Source organism: Elgaria multicarinata, chromosome 5, assembly GCF_023053635.1.
Source record: "Elgaria multicarinata webbii isolate HBS135686 ecotype San Diego chromosome 5, rElgMul1.1.pri, whole genome shotgun sequence".
Taxonomy (NCBI): Eukaryota; Metazoa; Chordata; class Lepidosauria; order Squamata; family Anguidae; genus Elgaria; species Elgaria multicarinata.
Window position 1 is genome coordinate 35,693,386 of NC_086175.1, and position 19,760 is coordinate 35,713,145.

Sequence of the window (19,760 nt, forward strand, 5' to 3'; positions counted from 1 at the left end):
GCCACTGTTTCAACTTAAGCATCCCTGACTACATTATGAGTGGTGTATAACTACTTTAGAAGCTTGATTACAGAGAAACTATATAAAGCATTTTGAACACTTTGTATTTAAACTCACTGTCCCAACATCTAGTATGCGAAGAGCTTGTTCATCCAAGAAGAAAACTGGTGTGGAAATGTTCTGTCACAACCTTAGGGAGAAAACCCCCAGTGCTGGGTATTGCATGACTTTGCCTTGATAGAATCGTAGAATCATAGAATAGTAGCGTTGGAAGGGGCCTATAAGGCCATCGAGTCCAACCCCCCACCCCCTGCTCAGTGCAGGAATCTACCCTAAAGCATACCTGACAGATACTTGTCCAGCTGATAGAGCTTTAAGAAATGCTACATTGCTCACTGTTGTGGTGGAAGTCATAGCCATCAAGAAGACCACTTTATAGAATGCCTTGCAAGTGACTTGTGTTGAAATGTTAATTCATTGGCTGCTTTGGGATTGTTGAAGGCCAGACAGTTCAATAGAAGTTTGAAAGCACTTTTCTTGAAAGTGTGGCGAAAACTATTGCCATCCACTGTGTTGGATGGCAATAGTGATGCCATGCAGTGATAGCAGCTATATGAAGGAGGTGGTGAAACTAGAAAGTGTTCAGGAATTAAATGATGAAGAATAAGCATCATCTAATCAAGCTGGCAGCAAGGTTCTTTCACTTATAGCCATACAGTTTTAATAATTGCAATTTCATGAAATTTGTTCAGTCTATGTGTATTACTGTTGACAGAACAGAGGAGCCCGATTTTACAATCACAAGTAAGGCTATGTGAACCGCCCAGAGAGCTTCAGCTATGGGGCGGTATACAAATGCTATAAATAAATAAATGAGACTGCACATTGTAATGCAGAACCTTCACTTATGTCATAGCAGAGCTCACAGTAGGAGAGAGAAGCCATTTCCTATACTGAATGAATGAAGGGGCATGGAGGTTCTGTTGGGGATGCATAGTGTAGAATGCCAGACCATGAAGGTATCTTCTAAGCAGAGAGGAAGGTGGTGGTATTCTGACTTGTGTTAAATATATGGCATATCCCACTTTTTGGAAATAGTATACATTGCCCCTTCATTCAAGGTCCACTCATGCGCTAGATGGTTGGAGCCAGTGAGGAGGTGTGTGCAAGTGTTTTTGTGCTATGTGTACTACAGTCAGACATGCACTATGCTATACTCAGGAGGAACTGATTCTCCCGTGCCAAGTGGTCATAGTGTTGTCAGTACCCACTTGTACTGAGAATAATTTCAGTAGCTTGACAACTTAGCTTGGGTCAACTGTAGAGGGAAGAGCATATGTGTGGTTCATATATTTAGCCATACGTTCTGGGGTGAGGCAGATTTTCTTGGGTTGACAGTCAACTGAAGGATGAAATGATGTTAGGATGCATTTGAAGTTGATTATTAGGAGTTGCTGAAATTGTGCAGAAAACATGACCTTGTGAGTTCTTTTTTGAATGCTGCTATAGGGGATCCCATCTGTTGGTGCTCCTTTGACAGTCAGGGAGCAACAGAGTAGGAAGGCAGTGGTCTGACTCTGGCCCTTGTTTAATGGGAGAAGTACACAAATACTTAGAAAAAAAGTGGGGTGGGGGCAGTGTCTTTTTACATGGGTTTAGTTCACACATGGCACTGATTCATACTGAAGGCAAAATGCTGGTAGGTGAGAGCTCACCAGGGAAACCTCCTCTCTGGGATATTATATAAATCAGGCTGGATTCAGCAGAAGGTCGTAGCTTGAGGTTGGTGCAGGTACAGTTTCCTAGATGAGTTTGCACACAGGCTAAGTAGCTAACCATGGTAGCAATCTTCTGGAAGAAATCTGATTTACCACATCTTCAGAAGTCTGTATTAATCGAATATTGGACTAAAGTAGATACCCAAATTGAGTTGGCTTTTTTTTAAAAAAGGAGATGGATTTGACAAATGATTCTAATTTAATGTTTAAATAGTGAAGTTAAGCTACTATTTATAGCACAGGGATGGTATCAGGGTTCTAAAACTGCTTATAGCGTACTCATGCATTTTTCCTTCAACTCAAAATGAGATGGATGATTTTGCTGAAAAGAACAGCTGGCACTTGTCTTAACTGCTTCCACAATATTAAGTATGTATTGTATTGTTAAAGAAGATTTTTCAGCATGTTGGGTCTAACTGGACTAATCCTTCCCACATACTAGCAGGACCTACCTGCTAGCATGCGGGAAGCTAATGCCACATAAAATCATATAATGGCCTGCTTTATTGGGTGAATGGCTTCCTGAGTTCTGAATGAAGGAAAGTTACCAGAAGAAACATGCAAGGCTAAAAGGCCGAAGAATTGGAAACGCAAGATGTGTGTATGTGCAAAGCCGGCCGGAGAATGTGAACAAAGAAGATGCATTTATGATCAGTGGACGTTGGAAGAAGAAAGCAATGGATAAAGAAACTTCCAAAAGAAGCCTGCAGGTCGAAGAAAAGCTCATATGAGTGCCAGCAGGTGAAGAGCCAGTGTGGTGTAGTGGTCAGAGTGTCAGACTGGGAGTTGGGAGATCCAGGTTCTAGTCCCCACTCAGCCATGGAAACCTACTGAGTGACTTTGGGCCAGTCACAGACTCTCAGCCCAACCTACCTCACAGGGTTGTTGTGAGGATAAAGTGGAGAGGAGGATTATGTACGCTGCCTTGGGTTCCTTGGAGGAAAAAAGGCGGGATATAAATGCAATAATAAATAAAAATAAAAGTGGGGAAAGGTGATGTCCTTTAGTATCAATAAGATGAGCCAGTTAAAGTACAGCCAGGACACATAGTTAACAGGCATGTTTTTCCACATTGTGCAAAGACTTAAGAAAGAAGAATATTTAAGATCCCTCAAAATCAACAATTCCAAGGAAGACCAGAACACCAAAAGAAGCGGCTGCATGCAGCACACCTCCTGCTTCTGAGTATACGATCCGGCTGGGCCACCAGATTACGTTGCTCCAACATGGGTATAGCTATTGGTGCTAATGTGAGAAGTGTGAATGGATTGACTTGAACTGAAAAAGCTGTTCTAAAAAATGCGTTTAGGTTTTGAGTCTCAGTCTGTATTCCACCCCGTAATCCTAGATACTATGTGTGGCACTAGTGGTTTCAGAAGCAGCTGTAAACAAGCAGAAATACTTGTTTCCAAAACAGGGCAGGTTAGACGAGTTGGTGATCTGGTGAACTGCCCTGGTCCAGAAACGAGCGTTTCTGAGGTTGCTTTTTGAAGCATTAGCTTTCTGTTCTGTGAGCATTCTGTCCTGCTTGTGCAGACAAATCAAGCAGGAATGCAGCAACAGTATTACATACTGCCCACGGACTCCAATGCCACTGTAGAGAAAATCTCAATTTTTTTAAAAAGAAAAATGGCTGGGAATGAATGCCATAGAACAATCGTGCCTTTCATTAGATAAGTCTATGTGATATACAGTGTGGTACAGTTCAGATGGAAGAGGCTTATTGTTTTTAATGTTTTGTGTCGATTTATAATTGTGCAAGCATATGAGAATTACATTGTTGTGCTTTTCTAAAGTCAGTTTTTTTCACCTGAACGAAATTCCACTGGGTTAATGCTAGTATGGATTGGTGTAATTTTTGTTCTGTTGGGCAGCTGCATCTGATGCATTTTTCCTTTGGGAAAAAAGCGTTACAAAGAAAGGTGCATAAGATCCACAAATTAAGTAACACAGAACACATCTTAAGCCAGTGTAATGAAGTCTTTTGTGGAATTTACGTGGAAGTCTTCTGGCTAAAATGGCTTTGGATCACAGTTGTAAATTCCGAGATGAATGTATCTGATCATTTGAATTATTGTTTTATCATTGGGCTAACTTCATCTTTTGCACTGAGGTTTCAGATGGTACTGTAAGCCTTTACCTATGTAACAGCTCCCTTTTGTTGTTATAGTGTGTTTGCCTTATAAGTAAGAGGGCTTTGAATAAGTTGCTGGTCTTTTTCCCCCCTCTCCAGGATATAATTGCAGTTCACTATCATCTGATCCCATCACCAGTAAAAAATAAGAATGGCAACAAGGAGAAAGAAAAGGATCCAGAAAAAGAAAAAGATGCAAAGGATGAATTTGCTGAAGCTTTAAGAGACCTGAAGATACAATGGATGACTAAGTATGTTCTATATTTCTCCTAATGTTAAATTACTCCCTTCAGAGAACTGATAATATAATTTGGAACCCTTTCCCGCTATCTCCTACTGAGAAACTGCTAGATCAGCACGTTCATTGACATACTTTCTCTTTAGGCTCGACACAAGTGACGTGTATAATGAATTGAAAGAGACCTTCCCTAATCATCTCCCCTTGTATGTTGCAAGACTTCATCAGTTGGATTCTGAAAAGGTATGATATGGTGGATTATTATTTTTTTTTAAAAAAAAAAGTCATTTACTTTTCAATCTACTCAGCCAAATCTCTCTCTTGAATTTAGTGCTCTGGGAAATCTGGAGTTATGAACTTGAAAAGCTTACATTTTGGTCAGGGTACTGCTTATGCCCTGCCAATTCTGTTGCACAGTTGGCCCCCACCGTTTGCTCTTTGGCAATTTAGCACTTCTTAGCAAACCAAAATGAGCAGAAATGCTGGTTTCTAGAAGAAGGCAGGCCAGTAGAGCTCCACAGTCCTGCCTCCTTCCAGAAATTAAGAGTTCCTACTCTTTTGGGGGTTTCCCTTAGGAAGTACTAAATCCCCCTTGTATAAGCTTGCGCAATGGAATCAGTGGGGCAGAAAAGAATTGGCGAGAGCATAAGTGCCCTATTGGGTTCTGCCCCTGGTGCTGTGTTTTATGTGCATTTTCCAATATTGTAGGGCATGAGTTCTGATGTTGGGGTCACCCACACACAAGCATAGCAAAGAGGTCAAATGAATGTACATCTTAGCTTAGTATTACATGAATGTCCCTTCATGTGTGATTAACAAGACAATATTATGCTGTGTTTGCTTCAACCAGGAACGAATGAAAAGACTGAATGAAGTTATTGAGGCTGCCAATACAGTCATCTCTCATATTGATCAAACAGCTCTTGCAATTTACCTTGCTATGAAGACCGATCCCAGGCCTGATGCTGCTACTATAAAAAAGTACCTAACCAGTAAATACTTTTTCCTTGCATCTTATTTCTGCAGCCTGCCCTACGGTTGTCTTCTCATGTAGCTTAAAAATTAATTTCATATTCATGACAGAATAACACAGTGGCCACAGACCGACACAGAGTTGTGTGCTTTTGAGCTTATTCATGGTGGGCTGAAACACATTTAACTCTGTGTTGGATTGTGTCTAGAGAAAATCAATACTTTGATTCAAAACTTCTAAACTAGATGTCACATTGAAATGGGTGAGGCTGGGTTTTTTAATAAGAATTTGATGGAAGGTTGAAAATAGTGTGGCAGCACAGCTTGCCTTTTCATAAAAGCACCAAATTTACACAACTTTTAGACTAATGCAACAGGGACCATTTTTAGATATTGGGAATGTGGTACTGCACACGTTTGCACATTTGGAGCCATTTGAAATAATGTTTGTATTTGAGTGTTCTCTTGAGAAAAAATAATTATGTCATATCCACAAATAATGTAAATTTGCCTTTTTGAAAAAGCGCATGATTGCTGTGAGTCTCTGTTTTATACCATGCTCCGTTAGCTGCACCTGTGGACATGCCAGTGTCACATGACACCATATCTGAAAATGATAATTATGTATTGGGTTTTATATTCAGTGTTGTTCCCCGCCTCGATCCAGAGGGAGAGGCGGGTAAGAAATTATTAATATTATTATTGTTATTTATGTAAATTTGGGGTGTTAATGAAAAAGTGCAAGATTGTTTGGCTGTGCTATTGTACGAATACCATTTGCCCATTTGACTGGCCATACAAAACTGGCAGAAAGGTCTTAGGTTCAGAACTGAGATCTACAAGAAGCTATACCTAGTATCTTTCAACTATTTGTTACAGAAAGATGGTGAGCTCAAGGACAGATGTCTTTTTATGAGAATGAGGTTTTGCATTATAGTTCACAAATCAAGTCTTGGTTTGTGAGGGAGAAACCCATGTTTCAAACAGCAGTTACCCGATTTTCTTGGATTTCAATGTCCTTATAAAAATCCTTCTGCCCATCTACACTGTTCACGAAATAATAGTATTTAGTATCCTACAAGTAGGGGCATGGCAAAAGGGTGTGAGTGAAGTCCTTCCCTTTGCACTCACCACACAGCCACCACGTCCTTTTGATGCGTGTCTCATAGAGCTATCTCCTATAAAAGCCAGTTGGCTCATCCTAAAATAGTGAGAAGTATCTTCTTTTGAAAGCATTGGATTTGTTCTTTGTTATGTGCCTTCAAATAGAAATGCATATTTTCGATTCCCCTCTACATAAAAGTTTGTTTTTTGTTTTAAATACCATATACAGTATATGGGGTGGTGTCTGTGTGTGTAAATATAAATAAATCAGTATTGGAGTAATTGTAAAAGTACATACCCAGCAACAAATTATGATTTTAAAAAATTGCTATGTTTCACTGTAAATGCAATGGTCCTCTTGTTTGTTTCCAACTTAGTGAGATGGAAAAACAGAAATCTACACTAGTAGATGCTCTCTGTCGGAAAGGGAGCGCGTTGGCAGACCAGCTTCTGCAGTTGCAGGCCCAAGACGGGGCTGTATCAAGTGATGAAGAATGTAAAGATGAGAGCCCAGAGTGTGGCTTCGATGCTCTGACTGAAACGTTCTGGGAAACCACAAAATGGACTGACCTGTTTGACACTAAGGTACGTGGGTGGGGAGGCAGGGAGCAGAACTAGGTTCATACACCTGAAGGGAGGAATCCTCAGCTTGCTGCTCAGACAAATCAGATTTTTGCCAGGTCCCAACCTAGGTATTACATTTACATTTACACTTAAACTATTTGCACACAGAGGGTGCTGTCAAAATAGTCACTGAAATATTTCATAACATCTAGAGTAGTTCGATAAAATAAATCTTGCATTCTGCCTCTTTGTGTTCATTCTCCTTTACTCTGAAGGCTTTTTTAATATCCAAATTTTTCTATTTCACTCACACACTATAGTCAAACTGTGAACTTAAAGGCAAAAGCAAAACCTGGTTACTGAGCAATCCTGCTCCCACCCACCCACCCACTCCCTTTTACTCTTTGGGAACACTTCTTGTGTGCCTCTCTATTACTAAGTGTGTGTGAGAGATATGCCAATACAGCAAATTTAGGGGAATCTGCAGGGAAAAAAGATGAATCCTGGCAAAGGATGGGACAAAAGTGAAATGAAATCTGACTGGTATTCGCTCGGACACACCATATGCATGGTGTGCTTTTTATCCTGGTTGTGCTTCTGATACTGTATTTTGTATTTGTGTTTTTAGACTGTTGGTTGTTTTATTATGGTTTTAATTATTGTGAACCGCCCAGAGAGCTTTGGCTATTGGGCGGTATAAAAGTATAATAAATAAAATAAAATAAATATGCCACGGATGGGCAGAAGATAGATCTACAGATGTCTTGGACTTCAACTCCCAGAAGCCTCTGCCAGCATGGCCAGGAATTAGGAATGCTGGGAGTTGAAGTCCAAAATATCTGGAGATCTACTTTCTGTCCACCCTTGCCCTAAGCAACCCAATTTACATTGCTTCATGATCTGAAGGTACAGTCTTACACCAGTTTTTCATATAGGTACTTGACACATTTAATTAGATATACAGTATCAATAGTCTGGTTTAGACTCCTAAACATTTGCAAGAATCACCTTGCTGCATCAGACCAAGTACCTTCTAATGGTGGCCAGGTGTGTGTGTGTGGGGGGGGGGAGGCAGGTTTGCAAGCAGGGCATGTTGGCAGTGGTCCTCTTGTGTTTGTCCTTAGCAAACAGTGTCTCTGCATTTTTCCTAAGGCGCAGCCTCTATTTCCCATGCCCTACATTGGCCTGTTTCAGACAACACGCTAAACCATGCTGCTTAACCACAAAATGGTTAATGGAGCATTTCCTTAACCATTTTGTGGTTAAGCAGCATGGTTTAGCGTGTTGACTGAACCAGGCCAGTAAGGCATGTGTAGTTGAATCATCGCGTGCTGCTTCCCTGCCTCATCTTCCCTGCTTCTCATCTGGCATCTCCTCCAGGCAGGGACTTGCCTCTTATGCTTCATAAAGTGCCATGCACTCTGATTGTGTTATATAAATTTAAAATAAGAATAAGAATTACATCTGTTCTTTAAAAAGTATTTGAATGATACCTAAATGTAGTTTTCTAAAGTATTTAGTATCATTCACCGCCTCGATATAAAAATGCAATGTTTTAAGTTCTTGCATTGCTGTTGTCAAGTCCAAAAGAAAATTAGGGCACTTAACCTTTGCAGACTCAAGATGGACATTCAGCTTACAAATCACACCTCTTCTATTTTACACCCTGTGTAGGTTTTACTATTTGCCTATAAACATGCACTGGTAAATAAAATGTATGGCAGAGGTCTCAAATTTGCATCAAAACTTGCAGAGGAGAAACCCACCAAAGAAAACTTGAAGAACTGTATACAGGTAAGTAGTCATCATTACATCTTCAGTTAACTTAAAGATGTATGCAGGTTTCACTGACATTTTAGAAACTCTCTTATATTAAAAATGCTGTGCTAATATGCTTATTACTCGAGATCAACCAAACGGATTTTGCTCATTTTTGTTTTAAATGCATGAGCATTGTAGAAATGGGGGGGGGGGAATTGAGGGGGGGGAGTGCAAAATTCAAGCTCTAATAGCAATTTCCACCAAGCCAAACAGGAAGGGAAGTCCCTGCACCAAAAGGATGATGGACAGCTCTGCTTGGCCAATCAGTGTGGTGTGAAGGCCCTGGCCGCAGCTGCATAGTTAAGCTGTTGCCGCCATTGGGGAGGGGGAAAGGGATGAAGGCGGACAATCAAGGTGTGCAGTGGAAGGGGTGGGGCTGCGCTGCATGCAAATTTTGGAAGCGGGATTCACTATGCATGAGTCACATTTGCATTATTCGTGAGCCCTTCTGTGGAGAGATGACAGAGGGGCAGGAAAGGAGCAGAACTGCTAGTGCCCATGGTGACATGGACTTTACACTAGTAAAACTATATTATATTAACAGGTTAGACTTCCACAAACTACTGTCTCTCTGGTGGGTGGGTGTTCAATATTTCTTCCTTTTGCTTTTTGTTAGAAGTCAATAAAAACATTAAAATCCCACCCTCTAGTTGGGTTAATAGCACAGGATGTAAAACTGAAAAAAGACTTTTTTCCATTAACTTTTTTTTTTTTTAGCTAATGAAGTTACTTGGATGGACTCACTGTGCGTCTTTCTCCGAAAACTGGCTTCCTGTCATGTATCCACCTGATTATTGTGTGTTTTAAAATACCTGCCATTGTAAATTTGAGATGTTGTTAAATTGACTGGATATACAAATGTGATCTTCTTACTGGAATGCATGTTTTCATCCATTATTGAATGCTTAAATTGTGTGTATTAATCAGAGGACATGGGATTATGATGTGTGTGTGCTAGCTCGGCTCCTGTCATCAGAGAGTACTGTTTTGACTTTGAATTTCTTGAGGTAGCTCCTGGTTACCCTAGAAATGAAGACATATGAACAAAACCTTATGCATTCATCACATTGCTGGCAATGGATGTTTCAGAATGGCCAGCACCAAGGATTAGGAAATGAAGGTGGGAACGTTTCTTGCATGTGTATGTGGTTCTTAACTGTTTGTAATTTTAACCACAAGCCTGTACAAGCTGTTCTTTTTACAATGAGCAGGGTTTTAACAAGGTTAAACAAAAATTCTCAATTGTATGAAGGCCTTAAAAATGAAGCTACACCGAGAGTAGCAAAACCTTATTTATTAGACTTAACAGTAATGGAACTATCAGTATCACTTGCAAGAGTTTACATTTTGAATTTTTTTAAAAATAACACTTTCACACTCACTGCAAATGTATTCTGAATTGCTGGTACAAAGGTGCTCTTGAATATCTTCAACTCGAAGATACTCTCAAATATCCATGTGATACAGAGTATCAGGTTAAACTGATACATCTATATAGTGTCAGTCAGTTAACACTTAATCAGGTATTGTAAAACTTATACATACATGTTAATAATGTTTGAAAAAAAATGTAAAACTGCAAAATAAATGTGCAAATTTCAATATCAAAAACCTGAGCACTCATGGTTTAATTTTGTTAAAATAATAAAACAACGAAGTTGATGTATCCTAATTTTTAAAAGAGGACATAAATGGGGGAGTCATTAGGAAGTAATTTTAGAGCAAATGGAGAGAAATTACTGAGGCTACATAATCAAGTAGCAAATATGTCTTCATGGAGACCAAGTAAAAAGTTAAATGTTTTTAGCACTATAGCAAATAATAATGGCTAGAGCATATATTTCACATGAAAGATTTTGAGGTTAGTGTAAGAACAGTTCAGTAGTGACTTAAAAGGTTTCAATACATTTATATTATACAGATGACCACAGATCCGGAAAAAGTGGTTTTGTGTAAGTTACACACACACACTTCAGTATATATTTATTATTCACCTTAGCAACTACAGTTATAGGCTGAGTATTTTATTTTACAAAATTAATAGTACCACCATTATCTGGAATTAGTTTGTCCATGAAGCCCTGTGGAAAGATTACACACACCCACGACCTTAAATTCTAATCTGAAATGCTGTGGCTTCTTGTAGTTCCACAACCACTAGTTCATGTTAATGGGCTTCATATTGGTACTCAAATAGAGACTTCTTATAGAGTAAAAATGGTCCTCTCCTTTCTGTTTCTAGCTACAGGATGCAGCTAGAGCCATAACAATGAAGTTTGAGTTAAGGTTCCAAGCTCAAACAAAACAAAATAACCTGTGTGGGTGAGAGAATGTAATTAGTCATAGAAGGATGCAGTTTATTTACTGCATTTCTATCCCACCTTTTTTCCTCCAAGGAACCCATAATCTTCTTCCTCTCCATTTTATCCTCCATTTTATCCTGTGAGATGGGGTGGGCTGAGAGTGTGTGAATGGCCAAAAGTCACCCAGTGGGTTTCCATGGCTGAGTGGGGACTGGAACCCAGATCTCCCAGCTCCCAGTCAAACACTTTAGCCGCTACACCACACTGGCGTTGCAGGTAAACATACCTTATTAATCATCTGGGGCAGGGAACTGCATGAGCAAAGGAAAGTATTTACTCTTAGAACCTACTCATTTGACACCTGTTGTACAAACAAATAACATCCTGACTTTGGGGGAGGAGGGGAGAACTAACCAACTACTTGTTATCTCCGCTACCCAAAGTCAAGAGTAGAATCTCGAGAGTACCCTATTCTTGAATGAGCCAGACCTTCATGCTTAAAAACGGCTTCTCTAACGCCTAAAAACTGCTTCTCTGTAAACTTTTCGACTGCTACAGTTTTATCCGGATTCTGACACTCTTTTGGCTTTTAATTTTCTCTTATTGTGCCTTTGAACAGCTTGACATTTGGCTCTGGAAATTCCGCTAATTGTGTGATATCGAATATGTTGCTGAACCTGTCCAAAAAATCATAATCTGTGCTGAATCTGAATTTGTTGGCCCATAACAAGATTGTCCCGGGCTGACATAAATGAGCCATGGTGACTAGCAGAGGATCCAGAGCTGTGTGATGATATACAACATCAGTAGCCACAATGAAATCATAATGGTGGGTTGATTTAGGGAAGTCTTCATTGAGATTCTCTCCCCAAACCAACTTTCTTACTTCAGGCTTGTGAACATCTATGTTGCGAGTGTTTTTTGAAATGTTAAACTCCAGGTTTACAAGTACCTCAGGCAAGTCAGTAGCTGTAACGAAAGCACCTGAAAGAGAGTAAAACAGTGTTCATGCACGCTCTGTAGTCTGTCTTGATAGCATGTCTTGCCTCTTCAGGCTTGCAAGCAACTATTTGTAAGAGTGTTCTTTAAATTAAATACCTACTGTGATGGCTGGTTAAAATTCTGCAGAATGCCCTCTAAGCTGAGCCAATTAATAGTTTTGTAATCCACATAAAACAATCTTCTTGGCATATGTACCTGAACTTTCTGAGGAGAATTTAATGTAAGGCAGGTGACAGTTTTGTGTCTGAATCCTTTTGGTGAATGGTTTTATTTAAGAATAGTGAAGTATGTTTTTGTCTGGGCAACACCTGCATGTAAATAAATCCAGCCCTTCTCCATTGGAAATTGGAGATCAAAGACTGCTTTGGACCGTCTTCTACTGCACTTAGTTTAGCCCAACGGATGAATAAAGTATCAAATGAAAGCAAAGAACAAATAGATTTTCACACAAAAAATACATGTTTTTGCCACTTTACTTCCAAATCAAAGGAAGCTGTAGAAATTTGAGGGGTGGGCAGTAGTGTTTAAAACCTCTGCAGCCATTTTAAACCAGCACCCCGAATTAACCATTTAAGGTGCTCAGAATGTTTTTGGAATTCAGACATTTCATCCCATGCCTAGAGACTGATGGGCCGTGTGCGTTTGGGAAGGAGTTTGGCAGAGATGGGAGCAGACGGTGATGATCAAGTCCTTGGGTAGACTGAGAGAGGGTATTGTCTTGAGTCCTGAGAACAGAAATTGTGTATAGGTGCATGTAATGTGTGTGAGTGAAGGAGCACTTGACAACGAAGGTGTTCTACACCCTGAAAAAGGACACTTCACGCGTTTTACCAACCTAGCATACTTGCCACAATGGACACCAGCCCTGTTCCAGCTCCAATTTCAAGTACTTTCTTGTCTTTGAGGTTGACTTCTTGTTGATTTGACTCCAAGTACTGGCACAAAGCAAGCGCCTAAAATAAATAGTTGAAATGTATTGATACTTGTTTTAATTGAACCTAGCTGCAATAGCGTGTGCTGCAGGAGGACATACATATCCCATTGATTTGTGTTTTTTTAACATGTGAAATCACTAGCAATATTCTTTGGACTTTGTATATATTGACTGAATGTATGTTCATCCCAAGAGCAAGTTATTAAAGGAGAAGGAAGGCTTGCTTGTGGTGGATTGATCCCGTCAGCCTTCTCTGCAATGGCAGCTCATGAGGGCACTAGGAAAAGCCTCAGATTTGTTGCAGCTGATTGAAGCCATCCCAGACTGAAAGTGGGTCAGGAATACCATGGGTTCAGTTGGTCAAGCTACTGGCCTGCTTTAGCATAGGTCTGAGCTGAATTGACTGCATTTTCCCCTGTGCACATGTCCTCGAAGCTGATTTGAAAAGCTCCACAAATTTCATTGCTCTATGCTAGTGCTACTCTTCTGTTACTTTTTTAAAAGTAATCTTGGTGGACAACGACAAAAACCACTCCATGCCACCCAAACAACATGAAATTTTTTTCATGGATAATTGAAAAAAATCAAACCAGCTCAGATTTGGAGGTGCTTTTAGGGGATGAAGCCATGCTTTGTCAGCAGTGTGAAGCAATATAGGACATAACACAAATCAGGCTGCATTAATATTAACTGTTCAGATGACAAGCTATGTGGTTTATTTTGAACTAAACTTTATGGCTTAGTGTGTCGTGTGAACCGTACCTAACCATGGTGGCTACATAACCACAGTTTAAACACACCATTTGCTCCAAAAGGGATAGTGGCCTAACCATGGCCTAGTGTGTTGACTGAACAGGCCCATTTTAAAGTACAAAAGTCTTTCAGTAACTAGAGTTTCTCATTCTCCTAAGAGTGAAGAGGATTGTTTCCAATTTGCTGTCTAGGGAAGAGACTGGCTGACCTCAAATCTGACAGATCTACTGGCGTGTTGTTATTAGTATCTCAACGTCCACCAACTAGAGTCAGATGCAAAATGATGGCTCAGGGGCACTTCTGTGCATTCAGAATTAAGGACCAAGATGTCTCTCAGCACACGTCTAACCCAAGAATTTGTTTCTACTACCAGAACTGAGCTCACAACCCTTTGCCACACAAAGATTCATGCTTGACTTCCCTCCAATATTCCTTCATTACAAAAGTCGAGGAGGGGGAGAGGAGAGGCAGAGAGCCTTTTAATTGTTATTATTGAACTGTTGGGAGTCCGTTCTTATCTTTTGCTCACCCCTAATCCAGGGTATCCTAAAACTCTGAAAAATCTTTGTTAGAGATTCTAGGCTGCTTCTAGATGGGTGGTTCCTTCGGCTGCACACTCAGGTCCTCTGGGAAGAATTTACTCCAGCCAACAAAAACAAGGCTGACAACTATTACCCAGAGGACCTTTTCTTCTGCCACTCCCAGTTTGTGGAATGGCTTGCCGGGAGAGATTCGTCAACTTAATAGTCTTCCGGAATTTAAGCAAGCCATAAAGACTAATCTCTTCCGGCAGGCCTACCCACTTGAATTTTAATTTTGCCTTTTAATAATGTGCTGCTTTTAATAATGTATTATTGTGTTGTACCCCGCCTCGATCCAGAGGGAGAGGCGGGTAGCATATAAATGTATTATTATTATTGCTCTTCAGCTACAAATGGAATTGCAGTTGATTTCCCACACTATAGGAGACATTACATTTTTTCCTGAATTTTAATCGTACTATATTCTATCCACATTAATTGGGTGTAATATTGCTGTGGATGGGAAGGGTCCAATTACCATTATTTCACCAATATGAATCTTTAATAATAATAAAAGGGTTGCAAATGTCAGGGCCAGTTTTCTGCTTAACAAGAAACTGGCTCTGATTGGAAGCCTCAGCCCTTGATTTCTGTGTTTTCAGAAGTTATGGCTTATACAAGGGCAGAGCTTTTAGAATGAATGCCAACACTTCAGGCTTTTAAAAAGCCAATGGATCACCTATTCCCTCCAGAAGTTTTGGACCACAACTCCCAGCATACCTGACCATTGGCCCTGCTGCTGGGGCTGATGGTAATTGAAGTCCAAAACATCTGGAGGATACCTGGTTGGGGAAGGCTGCCACAGAGTAAGTCTTACTCAGTTACCAACATACCCGGTTATCAGGTGGAAAATGCTCCTTATAACCCTGATTTGAATTCTACTCTCGTAAGTGTACTGGCGAGACAGGGATAGTAACACTGACAAAAGGTAAAGAAGACATCAAAGCTAGTGAATTACTTCCATGCTTCATGGGTTACGGAAGCTTACTTGTTAGGTAGGAGTTATTTTTCCTGTGTAAAACTTACACCAGGCCATACTACGGCTCCAAAGTTTTCGATGGACTCTTGAATGGTGATCTGATGGCCAGCATAAGAATAATGGTCTTTGTCAAAGTAGTGAGATGCCTTTGGAACCCATTTCTGTAATATTTTAAACACGCGTGGCCCTGTGTGGGAAAAGATCAATAGTCACTGGTGAATGGAAAGGTACTTTTACTAGCACACACAGAGGAACCAAGATGGGTTGTGGTTTTGTGTGTTCAAAAAGCCAGTTCTTGGTAAAACTCTCATAAGGAGCTGTAAATTCTCCAAATTACCACTAGGAGGAATTCTGAAGAGCAAGGGTGGGCAACTTTGGGAGTTCAAGGGGGCACAACACACATACCCCCGATGCTGGCATATCCTCAGCAAAAGAAATCCTATGCCAGTCTACTCAGAAATATGTCATTGCGAAAGCTTAAAATGGACAAATTTAGCTTGTTTTCAAGCTAAATGTGTCCTTTGTAAGCACCTGTAGTGGTTTGCTGTTGAAATTGAACAACCATTTTTATTTTTCTACTGCTGCAGTCCTGGTGGCGGGGCCCCACCTTTGGATGCATGCATGCATCTCATGGCCGGTATGCTGCCCACCTCTGCTGTAGAGTTTGCCACAGTGCACAGATACAAACACATTTTCCCATAGTTTTTTTTTGTCTTTTTAAAGCTGGCAACTCTGGGCAAGCTAAGAATAAAGCTTTTTGCCTTATTCACCATGGTTAAAGCTGTGGTTTAAGGTGTCTTCTGAACAGGGCCATGGAAGTGCCACTGAATTCCATGAAAGTGCTCAATAGTGCACTTACACAACTTGACTCAAAAATATGTCACATAATGTTCAGGGGGGCTTACTCCCAGGTGAGTGGCTATAGTGGGGTGGTCATGTGCCCTACTTTACAGGGAGCAGTCCTCTGTTTGATTGGCTGTCCAGTCCAAATCCAGTTGAAAGAGAAAGAACCATCAGGAGAGAAAGCTGAACCTTGGAGTTGCCCATCAGCACCTGGACAGCAGGATGAGCAAGGCACACAGGTCAACAGAGCTCTGTCTCCATGGCGCTGAGTCGGCACTGCCTCTCCCCCAAATCCCGTGGTTTTATTCATCTGGGGTGGTGTCAGGTAATCCTGACACCAAAGAGGGAGTGTTGGGTTTCCGGTGCCTTCTACCAGGAGTGCCCCCTGGATCGGCCACGGGAATGATGTCAGACGACGGAAGAGCTGTACTGACATCGCTCCCAATGAAAAAGTCAGGGTAAGTCTCTGACTTTTTAAAAGCGCAACTTGGTGGGAAAATCCCATGGTGGCTGCGAAGCTGCAACGGCATCATATAACTGGCACAGCGCCGATTGAAACTACCGCGGGGTTTTCTTCTCAAATAGACAGCCCCCTGCTTACAGTCCTTCACACCATGGTGAGTTGTATTATACTTCTGTTTAAATCATAGTAATTATAAAATCATAGTACTGAAATTATAGTAAATATTAAATTATAACATTTTTTTCTACATTTCCAGCTATACATATAAATTAGCATGTGTAAGCTTCATGCAATCCCATGTCCTCCTTTTTTAGCAATGCATTTCCACTTTTTCTTTGGTTATGGGTATCATAATTAAGCACGTACAATTTAGCACAATTTATTTCCCATTTAAATAAACAGTACTTGGGAGTTTACTTAACTTTTATTTGACTGGGCCTTATTTCCTGAAAGTTTCAAAGAATTTCGCTGCAATTCTATACTTTACTACTGACTAAGCATGTATTGGCTGGGGCAGTGAATAACATAATGCATTACCAGACTGTTGTTAAAAATAGATGCAAATATAATTCTAAAAATGAAAGGATTTTTAAAAGCTTATTTTACATCTGGATGAATGCAGCTATGAAGCTTCTGTTTTTATATTTGGTAGCTGATGAAGTCAAGCTATTATATAGTAACTATTTTAGAAAGAACCTCTGTGTGTGTGTGTGTGTGTGTGTGTGTGTGTGAGAGAGAGAGAGAGAGAGAGAGAGAGATTGTGTATTAAAGAGCAACCTGAGTCAGGCGCTGAAGAATAATCATTGTTGTCCTCAAGTTCCTCTTTCTCTTCCAGGGTCTCTTCCTGTTCCATTATTCCTTGGACTGCTTTGGGGAGCAACTGGTGCTGTGTAGAAATCAAAGCAGGAATTCTGTAGAAGGAAGAACCAAACCATTTTGGTGTTTTGTATCTTATATATGAGCTCTTATCTGACATGCAAGGTATGCGAGAAGGAGAAGAACCACCACCACCACCGCCACCGATAGCAGGCCCAGACCCTGTGTATTATCTAAAGATACAGGATCATGAGGGCCAAACTTTGTGACATTCATATGCCTTTGCATGTCTTTGCAGCTGGTGCTATTAGCATTCAAAGGACAGTTTTTCAAAAATACAAATAGTATCAGTCGTTTCTTGTGCGTGGGCTAAAGGCAGTGATGATGCCATGTTGGGTGGGAATCATGGGAGTTGCAGCCCAGCACATCTGGAGGGCACCAGGTAGGATGAGGCTGTTGCAGAAGAATACAAGTTAGGCTTCCTCCTGTGGTAGTGGAGAGGTGAGGGAGAATTTTACAGCACAAGAAGCATGCTGCCTGCCTTTTGGGTAGCCAATTTATCCTTTTGCTGAACAGGCAGAGAGAACAGGATAGCTTCTACTAACATTCTTGAATGGGAAGTTTTGGCTTTTTGTCAAATTATTATCAGTTAGCATATCTATAGTATGTTTCTCTCCCCATCCCTGTTTTTATGACATCTAGTCCCCTTGAATCTATTTCATATAGTGACCAGTAGGTGTCCTCAAAAGCTTATGCTACAATAAAACCGGTTGTCTTTAAGGTGCCCCCAAAACCCCTGTAACTGCAAGACTTTTCCATTGATAGAATAATTCAAAGCTGCGTCCATTCTAGCCTAATCATTACCCAGACTGAAACACAGTTTAATTTTATACTGCAGTCTGCAAAATGTAGTCTGTGATTAGTTAAGAGTTGCTCACAATTCTGCTCAGGAGAACCTGCAGAAATGGACTGTAGCTCAGTGGTAGAGGAGATGCTTTGCATGCAGAAGGTGCCAGGTTCAATCCCCGGCGTCTCCAGGTGGGGCTGGAAAAACACTTGCCTGAACCACTGGAGAGCTGCTGCCAGTCAGTGTTGACGATACTGAGCTAAGTGAACTAATGGTCTGATTCAGTATAAAGTAGCTTCCTATCTTCCTGTATCCGAAGGCCTCTTACCATTTTGACTAAGGCAGGAACTGACAACCCCTTGGCCAAATTTGCCATGCCAGGGAGGAACGGGCTGGTTGAGAAACCATCTTCATAAATCCCCAGGCTAGTGGCATCGCGTGCCAAACAGAGAATCCCGAATGTTACAGGGCACAATGTTCTTGGGCCCCATTGAATGGGAATGTTCTTCTGTGCAAGCTCCATTGAAATGAATGAGAACTGCTTCAGTCAGCCTTCCCCAGCCTGGTGCCATCATGACGGAGTTAAAGCCCAACAGATCTGGAAGGCCCTGGGTTTGGCGAAGGCTGTCTGAAGAGACATTTCAAGGGGCTTTACACAGGCAAACTGCCCAGAGGGTTGTGCCCGTAACTCATCGTCTCATCACTGTTGCGTTCAGTTTTTGCGTATATCTCCTATCCTCTTTAGATTCTTCATGCAGCCATTGGTGCATTTGTGTGCTTTGTGCTGCCATTTGTCTTTTCACAGTCCTGTCCCCCACACCCCACCACCACGGAGTGTCTTCTGCTCCCTATAAATCTTTTGCAAGACGGTTCATCTTTCTTTTGGACTTTGAAATCTCTCCCCTTCTAATTGAAGCTTGCCGCTGCGAGCGATACGTCCCCGGTCTGTTACATGTCTGGCTTGACCTAACAACAACCACCTGTCATGCCCCTTATCCAAGACACATATTAAAAATAAACCTGAAGTTTAACATGCCCACCGCATCCCTTGCGTCTTGGCTAGTTCGCCCGTCCCTCCGCTGACCATCCCGCAAGAAGGCTAACATTACCGTTTACCTGGAAAGGGAGTTAATTCCGACTCCGAGGATCCGATTCTAAGCTGAGAGATTTCCAAGCAGCTTGGCGTCTTTTTATAGCGAAGGTGTGCTAACAGATCTCGACTGTGGGATGGAAGCTGGAGGCGGGTCTAGACCATTTAAGGTTACAAAAGGAAAACAAAACCTAATAGTAGTTGGCCTCCTCGTCATCCTCTGCATACGAACCCGTGGGAATAAACCAAGTCGTTTGAATGCTGCTATTGAAGCTGAACTTGTGAATGATGATTGTGATGTGATACCAAGAAGCTTTACTTGCTACACGCATATCATGGGTATATTGAAACAAGTGGCACAACCCTTCCACCCACCCCAGTCTCTTCAGGGAAGAGGCTGCATCTTTATTAGAAACAGAGCTTGTCTATTCCACGTGCTGTCTGCCGCTAATGGACTCGGCTGATCAGATTCATAACTTTTAGGTCGCAATCCTACGCACGTTTAGGCAGAAAAAAGGCCGACAACTCCCAGCACTAC

General features: G+C 41.1%; 2 protein-coding genes across 4 annotated transcripts in view; one reads left to right on the forward strand and one right to left on the reverse strand.

Moving 5' to 3' along the window:
* Window positions 1-10,234, forward strand: part of TPP2 (tripeptidyl peptidase 2) — a 48,730-nt gene extending 38,496 nt beyond the window's left edge. For both annotated transcript variants that reach the window (XM_063126123.1, XM_063126124.1), the window contains 6 exons: window positions 4,012-4,163; window positions 4,297-4,393; window positions 5,001-5,131; window positions 6,604-6,811; window positions 8,465-8,584; window positions 9,329-10,234. In XM_063126123.1, coding sequence (XP_062982193.1) covers window positions 4,012-4,163; window positions 4,297-4,393; window positions 5,001-5,131; window positions 6,604-6,811; window positions 8,465-8,584; window positions 9,329-9,418 — 798 coding nt within the window. In that variant the 3' untranslated portion in view covers window positions 9,419-10,234. The remainder of the gene's footprint in view (window positions 1-4,011; window positions 4,164-4,296; window positions 4,394-5,000; window positions 5,132-6,603; window positions 6,812-8,464; window positions 8,585-9,328) is intronic.
* A 1,198-nt stretch (window positions 10,235-11,432) lies between these two features.
* On the reverse strand, window positions 11,433-19,426 carry METTL21C (methyltransferase 21C, AARS1 lysine). 2 transcript variants are annotated; one of them, XM_063127458.1, is made up of 5 exons: window positions 19,249-19,426; window positions 17,247-17,355; window positions 15,211-15,350; window positions 12,752-12,869; window positions 11,433-11,898 (listed from the first exon to the last, which is right to left on the reverse strand). In XM_063127458.1, the coding sequence occupies exons 2-5, from the start codon at window positions 17,320-17,322 to the stop codon at window positions 11,504-11,506; spliced, it is 729 nt and encodes a 242-aa protein (XP_062983528.1). In that variant the 5' UTR covers window positions 17,323-17,355; window positions 19,249-19,426; the 3' UTR covers window positions 11,433-11,503. The 2 variants fall into 2 exon arrangements, with proteins under 2 accessions (XP_062983528.1, XP_062983526.1); XM_063127456.1 differs by having other exon boundaries at window positions 17,247-17,380; window positions 19,249-19,424.
* Window positions 19,427-19,760: the final 334 nt, after the last annotated feature.